Source organism: Microcaecilia unicolor, chromosome 6, assembly GCF_901765095.1.
Source record: "Microcaecilia unicolor chromosome 6, aMicUni1.1, whole genome shotgun sequence".
NCBI classification, from domain to species: Eukaryota; Metazoa; Chordata; class Amphibia; order Gymnophiona; family Siphonopidae; genus Microcaecilia; species Microcaecilia unicolor.
In genome coordinates this window covers 152650496-152675146 of record NC_044036.1, presented here as the reverse complement: position 1 = coordinate 152675146, position 24651 = coordinate 152650496, and the positions used below count along the sequence as shown (strand labels likewise).

Genomic DNA, 24651 nt, shown 5'->3' with positions numbered 1-24651 from the left:
AGTCGATATTCAGCGCTGGCCGGCTAAGTTCAAAGCGGCCAAAGGTAATTGGCAGATAGCTGGTTATATTGCATAATATAACCGGTTATTCGCTAAGTGCTAATCGTCGATACTTAGCTGGGGATAGCCGGCTACCTCCTGCTAAATATCACCAGATAGCCGGCTAACTACCACTTAACCGGCCAGGTGTCGTTCCTGGATAGTTAGGGGCACCCTTTTAGAAAGCCGCAGTAAAAGTTGGCCTGCGATACTGTAGGCACGTGTATTGGTAAGGCGCTGGGCCAGTTTTTACTGCATCTACAAAAAAATGCCTTTTTGGGACAGGAAAAGGGCCTGCGGTAAAAATGAAACCAGCACGCGTCCAAAACCGGCCTGAGCCCTTAATGCCACCCATTGAACTAGTGGTAAAGGCTCATGCGCTACACTTACAGTGACTGGTCGGCGCTTGCCAAGTGCCGATTGCTGCTGGAACTGGCGCACATAGGAGGAAATAAATAAATAATTCATCCATGCGTTATGGGTGCGCATCAAATCTGAAATTAGCACGCGTTGGCCTGGCGGTGGTCTCATTTGAGGGTGCGCTGCACGAGCATAGAACCTACCGTGGCTTAGTAAAATGGCCCCTTAAATGGTTTTGAATATCGGCCAGTCGATGTTTTCCAATTGGAGAGAATGAGTTTTTCAGCGATACTGAATCTCCATCTTAACACCGGTGTGCAAGCCTTCAAATTGCTCAATAGCTGAAGGCATTGTCTCCGTACAGTGTAACAACATATCAGCCAGACTGTATCTTTGCAACATATAAATAATCCATTAAATTTATTACACTCAGAAAAAAATGATTAAGTACCACAGATAGAATTGGCCCATATTATGTGATGTACTGCTGCCCTCTCCTGGTACAGCACATGGTTGCATCCTACCCATGTTAGCCACATCTCACCCAAAACAGATTTTCAACATGTAACAGTTTATTCTGTATGAGAGAGTATTTGTAATTTACGAATCAATCCACTGCTGAGGTCAGCATTTGTTTTAAAATGCCAGCTATAGCACTTAAATTAAACATGGATATTCAATGCCGTCACTACTTGGATAGTGAAAATAGTCAACATTTATTTATTTATTTGTTGCATTTGTATCCCACATTTCCCCACCTCTTTGCAGGCTCAATGTGGCTTACAATACATCATGTATGGTGGCAGTGTATAACAAAATAGACATTTAGTATTGAGAAGGATCTTGGGTACATTATAAAGAAAAAAACATGATAATAATATAGCAAACAGATATTACCCTGGTGACAGGGTAATGCTGTGTTAGGGCACGACAACCTGTGTTAGCACCCTTTAAGTCATGTTAAAGGACAAATAACATGGGTTATTGCCTAATGCAGCTTGCTAACTTCCCTCCTTAATTACCATATTTCTACAATGGGCTTATGAGGCCATTTTCACACTCCAGTTTCACTAAGCTGCTTTCTATCATTTTGACTTGCAGCAGACCATTGGTTTTAAATTTAAATAAACTTGTGAATAAGTATGTAAGTATTGACACACTGGGACAGACCAAAGGTCCATCCAGCCCAGCATCCTGTTTCCAACAGTGGCCAATCCAGGTCACAAATACCTAGCAAGATCCCAAAAAAGTTCAATACATTTTATGCTGCTTATCCCAGAAATAGCAGTGGATTTTCCACAAGTCAATTTAATAATGGTCTATGGACTTCTCCTTTAGGAAGCCGTCCAGGCTTTTTTAAAAACCCGCTAAGCTAACCACCTTTACCACATTCTCTGGCAACAAATTCCAGAGTTTAATTACACGTTGAGTGAAGAAATATTTTCTCCGATTCGTATTAAATTTACTACTTTGTAGCTTCATTGCATGCCCCCTAGTCCTAGTATTTTTCAAAAGTGTAAACAAACGATTCACGTCTACTCCACTCATTATTTTATAGACCTCTATCATATCTCCCCTCAGTCGTCTTTTCTCCAAGCTGAAGAGCCCTAGCCGCTTCAGCTTTTCCTCATAGGAAAGTTGTCCCATCCCCTTTATCATTTTCGTCGCCCTTCTCTGTACCTTTTCTAATTCCTCTATATCTTTTTTGAGAGTTTACTACTTATGAAGCCAAATCCTGTCTTGTCAATAATGCAATGCACTCATGTGGACAATGACAGCACTAACTGTATAAGCTGCTTTTTCCCCCCCTTAAATCCAATTTTAGATGTATAGTTTATAATTTATTAGAACTTTCTGCACTGCCTGGGCTAACTAGCAGATCTAGGCGGTGTACAGACTAGTACACAATTTCCAAAGTTTAGAAAAGAACTATAAAATTGGCAGAAAAGGCTACTGCACATATCCCAGAGCCATTCATACTTAAGTGTCCTAATTAGATATAAAGGGGAAAGGGTGGTGGGGAGAGGAAAGAAAGTGGGGAAGGAGAGAAGGGAGACAGATAGGGAGAGAGGGTAAAAAAGGAAGGGAGGGCAGACAGGAAGGGTGGGAATGGGAAAAATTGGAGGGTGATTACCTACAGGCGAGATGGACATGTATACAATTTTAGGTATTATCCATCTGACATGGGGTAAGATTTGGGGAATTTGGGGGCAGCACTATTGAAATGTATAGGGTCAGATTTAGTAAATGGTGCCCAAAGTTGAGTACTGTTACGATCCGCTTAAAAGACACTCCGTGCAAAGCACCCTTTACAGAATACTAGCTTGGCGCATTCCTCACGCCTAACTTCGAATGCGAGCATTTACGCCTGACAAAAGCTGGTGCAACTGCTCGCACTCAACTGATGGCACTTAGGCGTGCAAATGCAGCTATTCAATAACATGGCGCCCAATTTCTGGGAATGCCCCTGACCCTCCCATGCCCCTCCCATATCTGCCAGTTATGCAAATATTCTGTAAAGGAATGTAGGTGACTACTTTCCTGTATAGAGTATGCTCTTACCCCATTTTAGAATCACCCACATAGCACCAGGACAGAATGACCACCAGCTCTTCAAGACATCCTTAAAGACGTTTTTTATTCAAGAATGTTTATCCCACTGCCAATGCTATACCCTAGTCTTCCTCATCCCTATCTTATCCCCTTGTACTTACCCCTCCCTTTGACTCCGTTTCCTCCCTGAATTGTACCATTTGTAATATTGTAAGCCACATTGAGCCCACTTTTGTGGGATAATGTGGGGTATAAATGTACCAAAAATAAATAAATAAAAATGAAGGTGCAGCCAAGGCATTCCATCTAGTCCAATGGGTTGATGTGATATTAAGCCACTATATAATTTAGATAAGGTCCCAAAAAATGCTGTCTTAATGTTTTTATTGTACTTCACCTACAAATGTAGGCTAGGATAATAATACATATTTTAACAATGATAATAATTCTAGACTGGATATCATTGCTTACTGAATATATGTGGAAGATTTAAATGCCATGATCATCTGACCATAGGAATACAGCATTGATCTGGATGGGCTTTCTCACAAATTGGAGCTTCGTGGAAAAAAAACAAGCAAATCCCCAAAATATAAGCATCTTTGTGCAATTCACATTGTTTTCTGCACAGGGTATAGCTGTTAAAATAACCCCAGCTAAAAACAGTTATTTTACCATCTAGCAGCATCAGGCCTCAAAGCTGTGGCCTGATGCTCCCAGGCTGTAGCTTAAAAAGCCAGTTGGAGCTGTCTATTCACCCCATAAGCACCCCAACCCCGACCCTCACCCGACCTTCTCCCCAACCATACCCCAACCCGCTCCAAACAAAATCTCCACCCCTGAAAAGAATCCCCAGTCCCCGAAGGTTCCCCTCCAGCCATGTTTTTTTTCTGCCCTTGTGTCTACTGCTAGGGGTTACCAATGCAATTTTGGGGATCAGCACCAGCAGGAGCGACTGGAGATCACTCCTGCTCACCCCTAGACACCAGGGCATAAACAAGATTCAGCTGAGGAGGTGGGGGTTTGTTTAGGAGGGTGGGGATTCTATTTGGGGGGTGGGGCTTCTTTTCAGGAAGGCTGGGATCTTCATCAGTGGATATGGATGACGATCAAGGGATTGGAGTACAATCAAGGGGGGTCTTCATCAGTGGGAATGGATGATGTTTGGGGGTTGGGGTACAACTGAGGGGGTCAGATGAGGATCAGGGTGTGGGGGTGCTCATGGGGGGTAGGGTAACTGACCCTTTATGCTGCAGTCCAGGAGCACACATCTGTACAGTAACATGTCTGAGATTTATTATGTCTGTGTTTCTTCCACTCTGCTTACAAGTTGCCATGGGTCATGAAAGGGTACTATCAAACATTTACATGCTAGGTGCAAATGTAACAATGCCTTACAGAAAGTAGAGGATACACATACGATTGGTATCAAGTACAAAAAAATTCAGAGCAGCACAAAACCAACTTCAGTGAGGAATGAATACCTGCCTAAACAAACGGGTTTCACAAAAGTCAGAGAAATCTTTTGCATTATACAGTAAATCTGAGGCCATTCCACAATAATGGAGCAAAACAAGAAAATACATGCCACCTAGTCAACTGAAGTCTACCCTCTGAAACAACGGTAAAGCATAGGTAGACTGTGACCCAACATGAAGGGAAGGGTCAACCACATGGACGTTAGTAGAACCTCCAGACACCCTGCAGCTAGCTTCTGATGAGTCTCAAACATAAGAATCTTATTGGAAATCATTCAGAAACCAATAAAGGTGCATTAGGGCTAGGCTATTGTGATCTGACCAAGACAACCCTAAAACAAATCCGGTAGCAGCATTTAGCACCAGTTGACCATGTAGGATCACTTTACCATAATCAAGTTAGGCCATAAGCACAGCTTGAAAAACACCTTGAAATTCAGCAGCAGTCAATACAGGTCATAAATGACAAATAATCTTCATTTTATAAAAGGTCTTGTGATCCAGAGCATTAACATAGGGTCTCATGCTTAAATGTGTATCAAAGAGCACAATTAAACAAACAATATCCCTATGAAAAGCTATGCCAGCATTAGCTATTTAAAGAACAGAAAATAGAACAAAAGATTTATTCTGGCTAATGAAAAGATCCTCCATTGTGCGATAGCTGCGGGATAGTTCATGGGCACTTAGTAAGGAGACAGGATCTTGAAAACATGCAGCAATCACGGTACCCGCGATATTACCATGAAGGTCAATAGGTACATAAAGCATAATATCAGCTTAGACACTGAAATTTCGCAACCTGATACAATCAAGTCACGTAGATTACTGTAATGGAATCTATGCGGGCTGCAAAGAACAAATTTTAAAGAAGCTTCAGACAGCCCAAAACACAGCAGCCAGACTTATATTTGGAAAAACGCGATTTGAAAGCGCAAAACCCCTCCGCCAAAAACTACACTGGCTCTCAATTAAAGAACGAATTGCCTTCAAAATCTGTACCTTGGTCCATAAAATTATTTACGGCAAAGCCCCGGGATACATGACAGACCTAACTGACCTACCAACTAGAAACACATCTAAATCATCACGAACATATCTAAATCTGCACTACCCAAGCTGCAAAGGTCTTAAATGCAAATCAACTTACGCATCCAGCTTTTCCTACATAAGCACACAACTGTGGAATGCGTTACCAAAAGCCTTGAAAACAACATACGACCACCTAAACTTCCGGAAATTACTAAAGACTAACCTGTTTGAAAAAGGCATACCTCACCGATCCAACCTAAATGCCTGATCCCTGCAACACAACAAAAGCAAAGTACATATTGGACATATCACAACTCTTCCGCTGACTGTTCCTTATGAACTCTTTATTACCACTACATCACTTTGTATCTGTCCACACCAGAGTCTGCGAACACCTCTCCAGTACTATGTAAGCCACATTGAGCCTGCAAATAGGTGGGAAAATGTGGGATACAAATGTAACAAACAAATAAATAAATAAATGTAGTCCATGTGTCCAAATAATTGCACACAATGGGTGAAGAAAAGACGTTAAATAGAAGAGCTGACAAGGTTGACTCTTGTTGTACACTAGTCAGTACTGAGCGTCACCAAGAAGTAGATGCCTCTAAACACCTCTGCTGCTTCTGATCACTCAAGTAGGAAGACAATCTGTCAGGAACAGGCCCCCTTCCCCCCTCCTCTGCCTCTGATGCAAACCGTAGAGCAGTACGGCATAGTTCACAGAATCAAACGCAGCGGTCACATCCAAAAAGAGTAAGAGAAAGCCAGAGCCTAGGCTATCGAGTTCCCATATCAACACGTCAAGAATTGAAGTCAATGAAATGTGATATGGGCAAAACCCATGCTGCTGCTGATCCAAGAGGGCATGAGAGTCACAATATTCTTACAACTGATACATCAATAAATAAAATATATATTTTTTGTTTTAATTCTACTTTCCTGTCAGTGCATGAGCAAATCTACATTCAGTATTGGAAAAGAAAAGGAAAATACAACTTCTTCTCTTTAAGGAGGCTATCAAGACCAGGGCAGCCCTGGACTGCACACTTAGTATAGGGAGGTCCTTAACTAGAGAGTGACTGAAGCTATAGCACCCCCATGGATCAACAGTACTGACCTAGTCCCGGTGAGGTGTCCTCTAGCAACTTCTTCCGCTGCCATCTTGGAAAATGGCATGTCTGCCTCCTAGTGGTATGTCAAAATGTACAACAAGGGATCGGCCAACCAAATAAGAGAATGCTTCCTCATTTGGCAGGCTGATCCCAATCAGTATGTTGCTATTTCCCAAGGAGGTGGCACCAGAAACAGGAGGATGCGGCCATCACTCCTGATCCAGGAGAGTGCAGGAGACAATATCTAGAGTGCTTGAGGACCCACAAAACTTGCATCTATGTCCTTGTGTGTAACTTGCAAAACTCAGATTTATTGCGTGTTAACAGTTAAGTGGCAACAGGAACCGAGAGCCTATGGTGCCAGAGCGAGTACAAAGGTATTAGGTGCCCTAGGAAAAACTTTCAGCCTTTCACCCCTCTGAATTAAGTTTCAGGCCTTTCATCTCCCCATGATCATGATCACTCCAATGCCAGCCCTCTCAGAACAAAGTGCAATAATGCATATTGGACATCATATTTTCATACATATATATTTAATTAATTCTAAAAACTATTCACCCAGGCACATGCACTAATTGAAAATCGCCCACCACCCTTGCAGGTAAAAGGGTGCACTGAGTTTTTTAAGTTTGTCAGAACCTATAACTTTGCTCTGATTGCAGTCGCTCTTTCCCCCCCCCCCCCCCCCCCCCTCCCCTCAGATGTTGGTGTTCACCTTGCCAGTTCTGTTTGGTGCCTCTTACTCACAACCATCAAAGCACATGCAATAGTCTGCTGCCACCTCCTGGGTAAATCTAAAACTGCACCTTATGAATTCCCCACCCAACATCTTTTTTTTTTTTTTTTTCATTTTGGAAGAGAACTAGAACATTGTTACTGTAGTATGTGACTGTTTATTTGAGGCACTAACAGATGCTAACCATAATGTAGATTCTTGGAGAAACTAGCAATTCTACTAGTTGAGAGGCAAATGAGGGAATCAATAGCCCTCTCAGGCTAACTGAATAAATTTATGGGGTTGAAGGAGCAATTTACTTGAGTTAAAAAATTATTTGCCCAATATTCATAAAAACCTGAGCTCCTAAGTTTATGCTTCAAAAGTTCTGCCCTATATTCAGCCAAATTTAAGAGCCTAAGTTTTCAGCTGAAAATTCATCTTAATTTAGGAGCCTAAGGGAGGAAGTTATCAAACCGTGTAACAGCTCTAACACACGTGATTTGCCCTTTAATGTAAGTTAGATAACCATAATGTAGTATTAGTGAAGTCATTGTGGGGTAAAAAATAATGAGATGCAAATCATACAAATGCATGCAAAACATCTTATTACTATGAAAATTCTGTAATGGAACTTGCAGTGAACAATGTAAGCCACATTACAGTTGGAAGAATAACCCCTCAAAGCTGTGGCCCAGTGCTCATGGGTTGTTTCTTAAAGGGGTGTAGCTCTCCTCTCAATTCAAGCTCTCCCCAATACAAGCCCCCTCCAACCTGAAGGGTCCCCCCAAAGTATAGATCCTCCCATCTGAAAGTTTCACCCCACTAGGAAATCCCTCATCATGCTTTCCCCACCCACAAGGGTCTTCCCTCCTCTCACTTTCACAAAAGAACCCCCTCCCCCCCCCCCCCCCCCCCCCCCACACGTCTACCTTCCAATATTCCTGGTGTCTACTGGGATCAGGCAAGAATGATACCCAACATTCCTGCTCTTTGCCTGTGCCAGTGACCCCCAGTGGTATTTTTGCAGTACTACAGCTAGGGGTTATAGTTCTGTATAATGGCCTGGGGGAGGGGGCTTAAATTCAATTTCAGCATATTATAAAGGTTCTAAACGTGCAAGTTATGCTTTATTGCATAGGCTCCATAGTGTTCAAGTGGTTTGAAGGACAAGCAAAGGTGATAACTAATGTTAATAAGGAATCTTAGAACTCAAGCATAAAACAGGGTCCTTCTGAGTATCTTATATTACAAAAATGCTAAGAGTAATGGTTGGGGTTTAAAGGCACATAATACAGAGAAGGGTTTTAATCTTAGCATGTTTTAATAAGAACATAAGAATAGCCATAATGGGTCAGACCAATGGCCCATCTATTTTTTATTTTTATTTATTTATGTTAATTTATATACCGTATCTTATTGCAACTGCAAAACAGAACGGTTTACATATATATAAAAACAACTAATGTATACAAATAAACAAACAAACAAAACATAGGAATTCCATTCATGACAGGAAAGCACAGCAAATCAGAATAAACTACATAATAAAATCAATACACACACAAAAAAAAATCTAATATACAGTTAAGCTCAGTATCCTGCTTCCAGCAGTGGCCAATCCAGGTCACAAGTACCTGGCAGGAACCTAGGGGTCCTTTAACACCCCCAGTGTGCATCCTATCTGGTTCTACAAAAATATATATAATATATTATTTTTGTAGCACTATTGTGTACCCGGTGGTAATCGGGTAGTGCCGCACGCTGCCTGGTTAGCGCATAGACTGTTTGGGGAGGCTAAAGGGGGCGGAGCTTACCTCCATATGCTCCGTGGCAGCGACGTCAATGAAGAAAAAGACACTACAGGCTCGCCGCCAGCTTCTCCCTTCTCTCTGCACACAGTGTCCCGCCCTCGCGGAAACAGGAAATGCATCACCGCAGAAGGCGGGACACTGTGTGCAGAGAGAAGGGAGAAGCTGGCGGCGAGCCTGTAGTCTTTTTCTTCCTTGACGTCGCTGCCACGGAAATAAAAGATCAAAATGCGTGGGGCGGGGGGATGGGCTACATCACAAGCGGAAGTTCACGATTGGGCTGGGGAGGCTTAGCCTCCCCAAGCCTCTTATACGGGGCGCCTATGGGTTAGCGCTGTGTTAGCGTGGGAACCCTTACTGCCACCTCAATGGGTGGCGGTAAGTGCTCCCCTCAAAATGGCCGCACGGCAAATGCTTCACTTGCCGCATGGCCATTTCCTAAAAAACCCTGAAAGACCTGCCTTTTACCTGCTGCAGTAAAAGGGGGCCTCAAGGCATATCAAAAACACATGCCAATGCCAGTGCAGGCCCTCTTTTGCTGCAGTTTTGTAAAAGGGGCCCCCAATTAGTAGCACCATTCCATGCCACCAGTCCGAGGGCAAGCAGTGGCTTCCCCCATGTTCATCTCAATAACAGACTATGGACTTTTCTTCCAGGAACTTGTCCAGACCTTTTTTAAACCCAGATACACTAACCGCCATTACCACATCCTCCGGAAACGAGTTCCAGAGCTTAACTATTCTTTGAGTGAAAAAAATATTTCCTCTTATTTGTTTTAAAAGTATTGCCATGTAATTTTGAATGCCCCTTGGTCTTTGTACTTTTTGAAAGAGTGAAAATGATTCACTTCTACTCGTTCTACACCGCTCAAGATTTTATAGACCTCAATTATATCCCCTCGCAGACATTTCCAAGTTGAAAAGCCCTAACCTTTTTAGCCTTTGCTCATATGGGAGCAGTTCCATTCCATCTGTCATTTTGGTTGCTCTTCTTTGAACCTTTACTAATTCCGCTATATCTTTTTTGAGAACAGCGACCAGAATTGAATGCAATAACAACACTCTTTAGTAGGGGACTTCAATATTAAGTTCAAAACTCAGTGCCATAACCATTACACTACACTACTAGCTACAAAAAAAAAACCCTGTAGTCATGAAGTCCAAGTGCACCCTGCCCAACTTGCAAAATGAAAGGCTCCGGCCAGCGGTTTGTACAAATTTAGCTCAGTTTTACAATTTGCGAACCTAACAGTTCACACAGAAATAGCAGTGTTATCATTAAGCAAATGAAAGCAAATGCAGCTACGTTAATTATGAGTCTAGGTACTCCAATGGTCTACTCTAGGGAACAGATTAAAAAATAATAAGGCACTTTCATTACCGATAACAAAGATGTCAGGATAGAAAGATGGAATGAACACAGGAGTGCTTAAACTACAATCTATTTTTTCTGTGTGTGTGCACTCTCTCTACTGCCATTAACTCTACTTTTAAATATTGGTAAAATGTTGGCATGACAGAAATCAGAAAGAGGAAGTTTTCAGGAAAGAATTTCAGTGCATATCATGCTTAAAAGACCCCTTTTAAGGCATTTGACTGTGATAAAATGAAGTCCTGTTATGCTGTGAAAGCAGAAGGAATATTGCTGCATTCACAACAACAATTTCATTGCAATTAACTGACAGGCAGATGATCAAAAGCAAACGCCGGTGCTAGAGGCTCTTAGTGCCATACTAGCGCCGGTGTTTGCTACCGCCCCATGATCATAGCCCTCAAGCGCGTGAAACAACGCACTCGAGGGCTCTTAGCGCAAGTAGCATGCAAATGCATGCTAAACAGGGCTCTTAGTGCAAGTAGCCTGCAAATGCATGCTAATCAGCGCTAAACGCATTCATCCCCAATGATCAGCGTCCAGCGCCGAAGATTGGGTCGCTGGCCGCGACAAACCCTATGCCAGCTCTGAGCTGGTGTTAGGGTTTGCAGATCATTGGGGAGGAATGGTGAGCCCTGTCCAGCATGCATTTGCATGCTGGCAGGCCCCCATTCTCCCCAACAGCAGTGGCGTTCCTAGGGGGACTGACACCTGGGGCGGATCGCCGATGCGCCTCGCCCCCCGAGTGCAGCGCCCCCCCTGGAACAGCACGACACCCCCCCCTGTGAAAGAACCCCCAATCCCACGGCGAAAGAAACCCCCCCCGGGTGCATGCCGCTGGGGGGCGGGGTGCCGCGCGCCTACCGGCTCTTCGTTTTCATGCTCCCTCTGCCCTGGAACAGGAAGTAACCTGTTCCGGGGCAAAGGGAGCATGAAAACGAAGAGCCAACAGGCGCGCGGCACCCCCCCAGCGACATGCACCCGGGGCGGACCGCCCCCACCATGCCAGCGACGGGGCAGTTGAGGATGTCCAAAATCTGGACGTTTCTGTGATGGGGGAGTTGAGGACGTCCAAATTTTGGACGTTTCTGCAATGGGCAGTTAAGGATGTCCAAAATTGGATGTTTCTATGAGAAAGACATCTTTCTCATAGAAACATTCAATTTTGGACGTCCTCAACTGCCCCGTTGCTATACCTCCAACACCCCCTTGAAATTTGGCCGTCCCTGCAACAGGGCAGTTGAGGACGTCAATCTTTCGATTTAAAGATGGGCGTCCTTCTCTTTTCATTGGTCTCCAGCCCAGACCTGTCAAACAAGTGCAGGAGGATTGTGCTGAGCGCATGCTCAGCCACAATTCTCCCGCACTTCTACCCCATAATCCGAGATAATTGCGCTGCTTAAATTTGCATGCATTATCTCTGATCATAGGTCAAATAGCACCCCGCACTGTTCCAGCGCTATTTTAGAGCGCTGTTTGGAACAGCGCGGGGCTTTTGATCATCTGCCTGTGAATGTGCTACTACTTCAGTATAGTCCAGTGGTTCCCAAACCTGGTCCTGGAGGCACCCCAGCCAGTCAGGTTTTCAGGATACCCACAATGAATATTCATGAGAAGGATTTGCATGCACTGCTTCCACTGCATGCAAATCTCTCTCATGAATATTCATTGTAGGTATCCTGAAAACTTGACTGGCTGGGGTGCCTCCAGGACCAAGTTTGGGAACCACTGGTATAGTCAATAAAACTTTCCTAGTATAATCTCAGGCATGACATTGCTGGGCTGAGTGAAAGTAAACTGACACCTGATATAGTGACCTTCAAAGTCAATGAGAATGGAGAAGCATGGGGGCCAACCCCCTGCCCCTCCCACTGGAGCTACTTTGTCAGGCAGAGATGGGGTGGAAAAAAACCTGCCACCAGTTTTTGGAACCAGTTTAGGCCTCCACTCAGCAAAATCCCCCATTCTGGGTCAGATTCTATATAATGCACCTAAAATATCAGCGCGGTAAACATTTCTGACTAAGCGTATTCTATAAGCCATCCCTAGATTTAGGCGCGGTACATAGAATATGCTTAGTTGATATCCCAGCGCCTAAAACTACAAACCTCCATTCACACCAATGAAAATGTGGTGTAAATCCCTGCGCGTAGATTTTCATGCACTGAGCCATATTCTATAACTATGCACGTAAATTTTGGAACGCCCACAAAATGCCCATTTCCCCGCCCATAACCATGCCCCTTTTGAATGGCATGCATTAGAATTTAGGCACAGTTCATTATAGGTTACACTTAGTGAGTTGTGTGCGTAAATTCTAATTATTGCCAATTAGTGCTCATTAGCACTGGTTAAGTGCTGTTATCAACAATGATTTGCTTGTTAAGCCAATTATGTTACATTCATTGTTATAGAATCCACTTGGATTTCGGCGCAGAAAGCTAGGTGCAATATGTAGAATCTGGGGGCCTATGTTTCTCCCCCCCCCCCCCACCCCTAACTCAGCAAGATAATGTGGACAGGGATTGAGGTAATGAGCTGATGGAAGAGTAGCTTTAAGACTACATTGAATGAGTGGAGGCATAGCCTAGTGGTTTCAACTTCTTTCTGTCGCAGGGCTGGCCAAAGTTCAAGGGGGCGTGTTGGCAATGTACCGAAGGCAGGATGGGGGCGTGGTTAACAGATGGCTGTCCTCGGCCGATAATGGAAAAAAAAGAAGGCCGGCCCTGACGAGCATTTGGCCAACTTTACATGGTCCCTTTTTGTTCACGACCAAGCCTTCAAAAGGGGCCCGAACTGACCAGATGACCACCGGAGGGAATCGGAATTCACCTCCCCTTACTCCCCCAGTGGTCACCAAACCCCTCCCACCCACCCCCCAAAAAAAACATTTTTTCCCAGCCTCTATGCCAGCCTCAAATGTCATACCCAGCTCCATCATAGCACTATGCAGGTCCATGGAGCAGTTTTTAGTGAGTACTGCAGTACACTTCAGGCAGGTGGACCCACTCCCCCCCTACCTGTTACACATGTGGTGGTAAATGGGAGCCCTCCAAAACCCACCCGAAACCCACTGTACCCACATGTAGGTGCCCCCTGTTACCCTTTAAAGGCTATGGTAGTGTTATACAGTTGTGGGTAGTGGGCTTTGGGGGGGTTGGGGGGTTCAGCACCCAAGGTAAGGGAGCTATGCACCTGGGATCAATTTGTGAAGTCCACTGCAGTGCCCCCTAGGGTGCCCGGTTGGTGTCCTGGCATGTGAGGGGGACCAGTGCACTAGAAATGCTGGCTCCTCCCACGTCCAAAGGGCTTGGATTTGGCCAGGTTTGAGATGTCCGCCATTAGTTTCCATTACCGGTGAAAACCAATGGTGGCCATCTCTAACACCGGCGATCTCTAAGGACGGCCCAAATGTTCAGATTTGGCCAACCCCGACCGTATTATCGAAACGAAAGATGGCCGGACATCTTGTTTCCATAATGCGGTTGGGTACGCCGCTTTACGGGGCCGTCATTAGAGATGACTGCCCTTATAGATGGCTGGCCCTGTTCAATTATGACCCTCCACGTTACTATGTTACATTAGGTGTGAATCCCCGTTATTCTATAACAATACGCATTAATTTTAGGAATGCCCCCGTTATGCCCATGACCCTCACATTTCCGCTCCCCCTTTTTCAGATCGTGCTTAATTGCCAATTCAATTTAATTAGTTCCAATAATTGCTTGATACAAAGAGAATTATTGACGCTAATTAGTTCATTATTCAATTAAATTGTGCACTTAGGCAGTATATGTAGAATAGCTGATGGTGAGGATTCTCTACTTACATAGCTTTCTACCACCTATATGTGAACTGGTGAAGATGGAGTCGATATCTGAAAAGAGGCAGAAGTTTCTGCCTGGTTAAATGCTTATGTTTATAACAGTCTTAATACACTGCCTCTGCTTTAAAACATCCATCAATGTGGTGTACAATAAAATTTATAAAAACAGAAAGGAATTCCATTAGGGATTTGATTAGATTACTGTGACTCTGCTTTTGCACAAAGGGCTAGTATTTAATTAGGGGAAAAGCCAATGACCTTCTGAAAAAACTGAGTTTTGAATTTTGTTGTAAATCTGGACAGGGAAAGTTCAGATCTAATAACTGCAGGTAAACTGTTTCAGAGAAAAGGGGCCAAGAAAAAGAATACAGAATGGCATGTAGACTCATAATGGGCTTGCTTGGGAGAGGGTAATATTAGTCTGTAGGCATCCAGTGATCTCAGGGCACGAGAGGGAGTATAAGGAATAATCAGTGAAGCCAAGCAAGGGGGATTGATGTGCTGAAGAGTTTATGAGCAAGGAGAAGGACTTTAAATTGTACGCAGTATGTGAGTGGGAGCCAGTATACCTTAGATAGTAGAGGAGTAATTGAATCAAAATATTTAGCCCGAAATAGTAAGCAGACAGCAGAATTTTGCAGAGTCTGGAGTCAGTGAATTTAAGGTTGAGAAAACTTTGCATAAACTATGTTACAATAATCTATTTGAGATATAATGAACATGTGAATTGAGGTATGCAATGATGAAAAGTTCAGAAAATATCTAATTGAGTGCAGTCTCCGGAGCCAGAGAAATCCAATTTTTACAACTTTAGCAATCTGTTGGTCAAATGCGACTTTGAATCAATAATAATCTCGAGGTACTTAATGGAGTCAGCAGGGTTGATAAAAGGTCAAAGAGCTTAAGAGGTGCAGTGAGTTTGGATAACAGTCCAGAAACCCAACATGCAATGGTTTTACTGGGGTTCAAAATAAGTCAATGAGTAGATAGTCAATTAGATAGAGCTGTTAATGTGATTTAAAGAAGGGCTAAATTCAGATCAAATGGAGATACAGGATAAATCAATAAAATGTGATCAGTGTAAATGAAAAAAATGGATATTGTGGTCTTGTAGTAGGGCTGAAAGAGGACTGATGAAAATATTGAACAAAAGCGGAGTGAGAACTGATCCTTTGGGCACACTAGAGAGCAAAGGAATTACTGAAGATGTTCTAGATGGAGTAGCAATAGAAAAACTAAAATCTGAGAGGAAAGAGGATCAAACATTTGATAGTGAGGTCACCAAGTCCAATAGACTGAAGACGGGATATGAGCAGAGAATGATTGACAAGATCGAATGCAACAGGCAGATCGAGAGATATAAAGAACACAATTTGTCCGTCATTTAAAATGGAATGCAGTTCACTAGTTAATGCTGTGATGGTAGTTTCTGTGCTATGCTTTTCTCTAAATCCAGTTTGTCTGGGGTGTAATATCCTTTGATGATCAACATGACTTGAGAGTAAATTGAAAACAACTTTCTCTGTAATTTTTGAAGCTATACAAAGAATAGAAATTGGATGATAGCTGGCAGGATTAGAGTGATCTAAAGATGGGACTTTAAGAGCAGGTTTTACTAAAGCATATTTCCAACATCGGACTACAATACCCATGGAAAGACTCAAAGAGGTCATGTGGAGAAGTAACAGCGAAAGGCCATGACGTTGAGCTCGCAACCAGCCTGATGGAAATGGGTCTAATAATGATGGTGTGAGATGAATATGTTTAATGGTTTCTCTAAATTTCTCAGAGAAGGGATTGAAAATGTATTCCAAGAGCTGTTGACTAGCGGTGTTGGGGTAACTGGAGGACAAGGTGAAAGGTGTATAATAGGATTAGAACAAGGGAGAAGCTGCTGCAGGAAGGTTTGAACTTTAGTCAAACTGGCTGGCCCTAGAGTAGATATTCAGTGCCACAGCACTCTCCAGTTAGTGCCAGGACAGTCCAGGGATGGACCTCGGAGTTACTCAAGTACCACAAATATTCTATGTCAATGCTTAAAAAGCACTCCTAACTTGCCTGAATAGTTATCTAGGAACTGGCGCTGAATATTAGCTGGTACCCAGATGACTTCCATCTGCCAGGGAAAACTCGGATATTCAGGGATGATGCCCAGATTAGGCCCTGCAGTAAATACCTGAGTCACATTCAGCCTGGGGAGGTCAGCACTTTAAAAATGGCTAACCACTGCTGGCTAAATATCAGGCCCATATCTTTTGAAATGCTTTGGTGGATGTTTCAAAGCAAAAGCATGCTGCTGGTTCTGACCCATTTAATTTTCAAGTGGGTTAATCGAAGAGCAGCTCTAGCCCACAGGCTAACACTCCAGGCCTAGGTTTCTGCAGAAGATTCAGCTGAGTCCACACTTTCCCAATTCCCTTGCAGACCAGTGGGTGGCAGCATCTTCAAATGACAGAGAGGGAGGGAAGACTGTCTGGCCTGTACGACTGCCCATATTATACTTCTCTTTCCCACAAACTAAAACTCTTCTAAATGTGTGAATGCTTCATGGTGTTGATATATGTCCATATGAAGTGATCTTGAAATCTTCTGACATGCCATATTTGCATCTAGTTTCAAGAGTAGCTTATAATACTAGAACCAAACATTTAAAAACAATTATGCAGTCAGCAGTGGGTCCTGACTACACACCTGTTTGCTTTTTTCAAATTATTCTCCCATCTGTTTAAATCAACTGCTTAACCTATACAGCATCTGGGTGTAAATGTGCATTTAAACTTGCTGTTAATGCATGTTAAGAGCAAAAGCTTATTGCTTTTTTAATAAAGATGCTGCCATTAATTGAGACAAAATATGTTACCTGAACCAGCACAAAGAATCTTTTCTTCCATCTCTTCCAAACGTTTTTACCAATGGCCCACAAGTACCTGGGAAAATTACAAAGAGGTAAAAATTACGAAACATGACGGCAACAAAGGACATCTTGTCCTTTGCATTTGTTGGTTTTATGACTTTTCTTCACAATAGGAAGGTCATTTTAAAAAATGATAAAATAACACTTGACAAGCCAGACTACAATGACAAATTGCAAACTAATGTCAAAAGATGAATTGCCCAATATTCAGTCTGTGACGGTAAGCGGCATCTGAACTGCTCACAGCCATGGGATGAACAGACCCTGGGTATTCATGCATGGCTCTTGACATTGAATATGCGAATATGTCTGTGTAGTTTGCAACAATGTGGGCTTTTTAAACATTGTGAGCCTGGCATTAAGCTCAGACAGCCACTATATAAATAAAGTTAACCACCAGCCTATTCTTGAACTAATTATTAATCAGACAAGTTGGATCAATGGAGGGAAACAAAGAGATTTGTCCAAGGTCATAGAGAGATTACTTTAAAGCACAGCTTTACAAAACCTTCATTTTGAGTGGGCTCTCCATAGGTGCATCATTATTCTGCACCTCCTGGGGGAGGGGGGTCACATAATTTTATTTGACTGCGATCATAGGATCATGGCCACAAAAGGATTGATAAGTACTCCCTAGACTTCTGACTTGTAGTGTACTATATAACTCATCAAACCATAACATCTCTTTTAAGTTGTTGTGTAGTTCAATGGTTCCTAAACCTGTCCTGTGGGACCACCAGCCAGTCAGGTCTTAGGATATCCCAAAAAAATATGCATTTCTAATAAAATACATGGGATGTTTCAATTAGTACTAGTCAGCTTTAAACATCATACAACACCGTGACTAATCAATAATATATTACTTAAATACAAAACATTTTTTATTAACAAAATATCAAAATTTATTTTAAAATAACTCGGTGTTCCTATAACAAATGGCTATATCTCCCATAAAACCCCTTAGGATTAAACATTAAGCACCGTAAGTCTGATACACCTCATTCTAATCTAGACATAAAAGTTCTAAACTATTTTTTTTTGTTACATTTGTACCCCGCACTTTCCCACTCATAACAGGCTCAATGCGGCAATGGAGGGTTAAGTGACTTGCCCAGAGTCACAAGGAGCTACCTGTGCCTGAAGTGGGAATTGAACTCAGTTCCTCAGAACCAAACTCCACCACCCTAACCACTAGGCCACTCCTCCACCAGCTTTTGTTCATTGTCTACTGGGTGTTCAGGCACAGATTTTGTCAATGTCCCAGGAGCTATTGAAACAGAACAAATACACTTGAGACGGGGAAATGCTCTTCCAAACCAACGCCTTCCAACTGAAGTACACCAAATGTTACTCTATTAACTTGACGTGTAGCCTTCACCACGTTCTCAAAGAAATATTTTCCACCCTTGATTCCTCATTCCATAAAATTGCAACCTCCACAGAGACATAAACTCATTGTATATTGCACCATAGATGTTCTTCAGGTCTCAACACTGGCCGTGTTTTGTCAGGAGACCAACTTTCAATACCATGCTGAAGCTTCTCAAATCAGCTGGGATGCCATAGAACGCTCAAGCTGGGCATCCCACTTGAATATGCATGAGAGAAATTTGCATATAATGGCAGTTTTAGGCATGCAAATCTATCACATGTATAATTCATTGTGGATATCCTGATAACCCAACTGGACTGGTCTGAGAACCAGTTGTGTAGTTTATCTCTGCGCTGAGCCATTCTAGTAGTAACCTTCCACCCAGTCCCTGGTACATCCAGCTTTGAGATACATTTTGCATAAAGTGGAAGTGGTAAATGCAAATTTATCTCAGTCATATTCATTATGGATATTTTGAAAGCCACGTTGGCTGAGTGCATCCTGGGGATTGGTTTGAGACCCCCTATACTGCACTATTTTTTTAAAAACCTAACAAATCATATACACAGTTGCATAATTTTAGTTTCTAGACACTGCAATAGAATTCTGTTCATTAGGCTTTATAAATAAGAATAGATACACTCTTACTAATCCCAAAAAATGTGAGCCCAACATTAACAAAAACATTTTTACAAAAACAGGCATCAAGCAGTGAACAAATAACTTCTCATTACCTCTTGCTTTGATGCACGTCAAAAGATGATAATAAGTGTGAGATCCTGTATTATTTGTAATGCATCAGTATAAACCCTTTTGACAGAACTGAGTGAAATGTTTTGCAAGGTAATCAGTAAAATATGCCAAATTCAACGCTACTGAAAACAATGGAACAGCTGTAATTTGCATGGCAAGAATGATACTAGTACTACAGCACGGGGAGACATGCAGGGTAAATCTATAAATTACATGTTTATTTTACTTTATTTATTCCAGACTTGCTATACAATGTGAACTGTTGAGCAGGGCTAAGCGGTTTACAGACTAATAACACATAAAAGGAAAAGAACTACAATAATGATAAGGAGAAACACAAACTCCGACATTCAGAAATACAACTTAACCAGATTAAAACATGGTAATTGGCGCCAGACAAACATGCTACCAATACTTACTGGGTCACAGAAAAGTAGAACTGCTCAAAAAGCCAAGTTTTCAGCAAGGATATTAGGGGTCCTTTTACTAATGTGTGCTGAAAAATGACCCTATGGTAGCATAGACATGTGTTTTGTGTGCGCGCAGAATCATTTTTTAGCGCACCTGTAAAAAATGCCTTTTTAACATTTTTGCCGAAAATAGAGTGCAGAAAAATTAAAATTGCCACGCGTCCATTTGAGACCTTATCGCCAGCCATTGACCTAGCGGTAAAGTCTCACATGGTAACTGGGCAGTAATGACTTACGTGTTTCAAATGCCACTTGACACGCGTAGCTGACGTACGCCAGAAAATAAAAAATATTTTTTGGATGTGCGTAGCTGACGTGCACCAAAAATGAAATTACCGCAAGGGCCACCTGGGAGCCGGGCGATAACTTGGAAATGGCACGTATTGGGCGCGCGTGGGTGCTTACGCGGCGTAGTAAAAGGGCCCCTATATTTTCTCAGAGAAAGTTTGCTACGCACAAGCAATGGCATAGAGTTCCACAGAAGTGGTGGCATAAAAAAGAAGCAGTCACCATAAAGGTTCCCAGCAACAACACATCTAATATAATCATCTCTCTGAGTACAGAACCACAGTCACTCATCAAGGAATTATAAACAGTTCAATAAGTATTCTAATTTTTTTCTAAATTTTTGTGGACCCTCAAATGGCATGTCTCATATTTGAGTCAATTTTGCTCATAAAGGGGCCCTTTAAAAAGTGTTGGCAAGTCTAATGCGGGCTTACCGCATGCCAACGCGGAACTACTGCCGGAACAACTGCCGGGCCACCCCCCAGCGTGAACCATTTCCAGCGCAACAAAAACATTTTTAATTTTTGTAACACTGGTGTTTACCCAGTTACCACTGGGTTAGCGTGGGAGCCCTTACCGCCAACACAATAGCCCCCCCCCCCCCCCCCCCCGAAATAGCCCCATGACAAGTAGTTCATTTCTTAGGAAAAAAGGCAGCCTTTCACCGCAGCTTAGTAAAAGGGTCTCTTAATGCTTATTAATTTATAGGTTCACATGCATTAAATTGATTTAGGGGGTCTTTTATTAATCATTTGAAAACAGTAATGGAATTCAAACATGAGTGAGATAAACACAAAGGAATCCTGTTTAGAAGGAATGGTTCCGTGGAATCTTAGTGGAGAGTGAGTGGCAACTCCGTTAATTGGGAAACAAAATGGGAGCTGGGCAGACTTCTACGGTCTACACCCTGATCGTGACTGAATAGATAGGGATGGGCTGGAGTGTAAATTTTAAGCGGCTTCAACTTTAGCTTCAGAACTTAGTACAAGAACAGTACTGGGTAGACTTCTACGGTCTGTGACCTGAGAAAGGCAAGGACAAATCAAACTCAGGTATACATATAAAGTATCACATACGATGTAAAATGAGTTTATCTTGTTGGGCAGACTGGATGGACCGTACAGGTCTTTATCTGTCATCATTTACTATGTTACTATATTAACTACAGCAGAGCCCATATGAATAAAATGGGCCCTGTGTCAGACAAACATTAGTAAAAGACCCTGTTAGTGTGTACCATGCTTAAAGCATGTTAAAGAACCATATGTATGTTAACAAATGCAAACAACTAGAAAACTCCAGTGGGAAAAGGTTTCTCTTGACTTTTGTAGGAGTGGCCTAGTGGTTAGGGTGGTGGACTCTGGTCCTGGGGAACTGAGTTCAATTCCCACTTCAGGCACAGGCAGCTCCTTGTGACTCTGGGCAAGTCACTTAACCCTCCATTACCCCAGGTACAAATATAAGTACCTGTATATAATATGTAAGCCGCATTGAGCCTGCCATGAGTGGGAAAGCGTGGGGTACAAATGTAACACACAAAAAAATGGGTGAAACAAACCACTTACCCACAGTGCTTCATATTTTGAGGTTTATCCATTCGGACTGCAAGTTTGATCTTGAGGTCATGGTCTGGACAATTTTTGGAAATTGCCATTTTGTGCCATTCTGATTGTTTGGGGCTGTTGGGGGTGGGGTGAAGCACAACCTGCAAATAATGAACCCCACAATTACAACAGTAAAACAGTACCACACACATAAGCATGAGTTTAAAAAAGAAAAGAAATGCAAGACATTTCCATGTAAAACAGATCTGTTTGGGACTCTGTATGGTAACAACCCTCCATCACCCCAGGTACAAAAACTTATATTGTGAGTCCTCTAGAGACAGAAAAAGTACCTGCATATATGTACAGTGCTGCGTACTTCCAGTAGCACTATAGAAATGATTAGTAGTAGTAGTAGTAGTAGCATGATTCAGTCAAGATGAACAGTGACAATATCATCTTTTTGAAAATACCATCTTTTTTTTTCATTTCCATCCTCAGTGCTTACTAAGGATGTGCACAGGACAAAAAGTTTTAGTTTATTTTCAGTTCGTTTGGGTTTCTCTTCTGATTTTCAGATCTTTTAGTTGTTTCATTTTGCATATTCATTTTAATAACAAAGTTTTAGCATGTTAGAACACAATCCTGCTTATAATCGAACGAGAAAAACGCCCAAGAGCCGACCTAAATCGGGAGATGGACGTTAATCTCACAAAAACGAGTAAATCCATATAATCGAAAGCAATGTTTCAGTGCGTCCGTGTCGCTCGTACGTGGACGTAAAAACGCCCAAATAAGAGGCGTGTCGGGGGCGTGTTAGGGGCGGTGATACGATGTGGACGGGTACAACGTATAACGAATAGCGAAAGGGCTCTGGTTGAGCGGGAAGATGGGCGTAATATGATGGACCCGAAATAAAAGCGACCAGAGCAAGGGGGAAAGCGTCTTTAGACTCATTAGCGATTGTGTGTAGTTGGAGAGTGGCGATACAGTTGGTGGAAGAGCTGAAGTGGTGGTTGCAGAGAGAAAGCCGAGCGTGTTGAGTACCTGTGACGGTCGTCTGTGTGCCCTGCCTCTTTTTGTGTCTTACCCTTTCACCGTTCCTTACTCCTACTCCTTTGCTCTATCGCCCCTTCCCCTCCCCCTCCCCCTATCCCTCCCCATTCACTCTTCCCACGTGTATACTGTATTCCCTGACCTCCGTTTGTCTCTGTGTGCCTGTACTGTTTGGCGAGTGAGTGGCCAGAGGGGCGTAGTGGCTGGAAGTGACAGATCTGTGTGTGTTGCTGTTTGACTACTAGTCCTAATACTTGCACTGGTGGTGGGGATATGGATGCACTTAATGCACTTGTGGCATTCATGCTACACGAAGAGGCCACCCACCGCAGGAGGTATTCACGGCCCCGAGTGTTTAGGCCCCGCACCACCTTCCTACAACTCACTGACCAGCAGTGTCTAACAAGGTTCAGGTTTGATAGGGCCACCATTCGTCAGCTGTGTGAGCAGCTGAAACCCCTCCTTCAGCCCCAGACACGTAGGAATAACCCCATCCCTGCCCACCTCAAAATCACTTCCGCTCTCTCTGTCCTGGCCACTGGCAGTTTTCAATCCGTATTAGCTGCTAACACAGGCCTCACCCAGGCTTCTATTTCACACTGTCTCACCCAGTTCCTGGATGCCTTCATAACTCACACCTCACACTACATCACTTTCCCCACCACCCCCCAGGCTCTGCACAACAACATGGCCGCCTTCTATGCTGTTGCTAGATTCCCCTCGGTCATCGGTGTGATAGACTGCACACACGTAGCCCTCAGACCCCCCCGGGCACACGAAGCCACCTACAGAAATAGGAAGGCATTTCATTCTATGAACATGCAAGTTGTATGTGATGCCCAGGGGGAGATATTAGACGTGTGTGCCAGGTACCCCGGCTCCAGCCACGATGCCTACATCCTACAGCACTTGGGCATCTTCCGCAGGTTCGAGCAAGGGGAGTTCATTGGTGGATGGCTACTAGGTAAGTGCAACATGCATGTACCACCCATACTAGACCTCCTCCACTGGGCAACCCTCCGCCCTGGCTTCCTCCACCACAACCCACTATCCAAATCCCCCCGCCCCCCCTGTACCTGCTCCAAGCGATACACACTCATCTATCTCATTCTGCTTTTCTGCAAAGGTGACCGAGGCTACCCGCAGAGGACATGGCTCATGACCCCCCTGATCCACCCACAACCAGGGCCAGAAGAAACCTACAACAGGAAACATCGCAGCACCCGGGGGATCATTGAGCGCACCTTTGGTTTATTGAAAAACCGCTTCCGCTGTCTGGACCGGTCTGGAGGAGAGCTGCTCTACAGTCCAGAAAAGGTGGCCAAGATCTTTGTGGCGTGCTGTATGTTACACAATTTGGCCCAGCGCAGAGGACAGCCTCTCCCAGAGGAGCCACAGCCACCACCAGAAGAGGCCCCAGATGAGCTGGAAGAGGAGCCCCCTCCACCCCCAGCCCACAGAGCAGAGCTCAATGCCTACCAGCTTGGCGTAAGAGCAAGACAAAGAATCATTGAAACAAGTTTTAGGTGAATGTAAGTGAGCATTTATTTTTTACATACAGTGCATATGTGTTTGGTCAACCCCACCACCACCACCACCACCCCCCCCCCTCCCACACCCACCCCCCTCCCACCAACCCTCACCCTACAGCATGTCCCATCATTTTCCCCTTCCCTTCCCCCGTCCCCTCCTACCCCTCCCACGCCCTTCCTTTGCAGCTGGTGCTGCACGGGAAGTCTCTTCCCCCTCTTCGGAGCTGCTGCTCCCAGTGTCCTCCTCCCTATCCCCACGGCAGCCTGCGGCTTCGGCTGCACCGTGGAAATCGGGCCACCTTCTTGGTTGTAGTGGTCTGGCCACAGGACCCAGAATGGGAGAAGCAGGAGTGGGTGCGGAGGCTGAGGAGCGCAATGCCCACCTCTTAGCTGGTGGTTGCTGGTGGTCAGTGGAGGAGGAG

General features: G+C 43.6%; 1 protein-coding gene across 1 annotated transcript in view; it reads right to left on the bottom strand.

The window, feature by feature from the left end:
• CADPS (calcium dependent secretion activator) overlaps positions 1–24651 on the bottom strand; it is a 520576-nt gene that overhangs the window by 302619 nt on the left and 193306 nt on the right. The window contains 2 exon segments of the mRNA XM_030208035.1: positions 17161–17227; positions 21663–21802. Of these exon segments, the coding sequence (XP_030063895.1) occupies positions 17161–17227; positions 21663–21802 (207 nt within the window).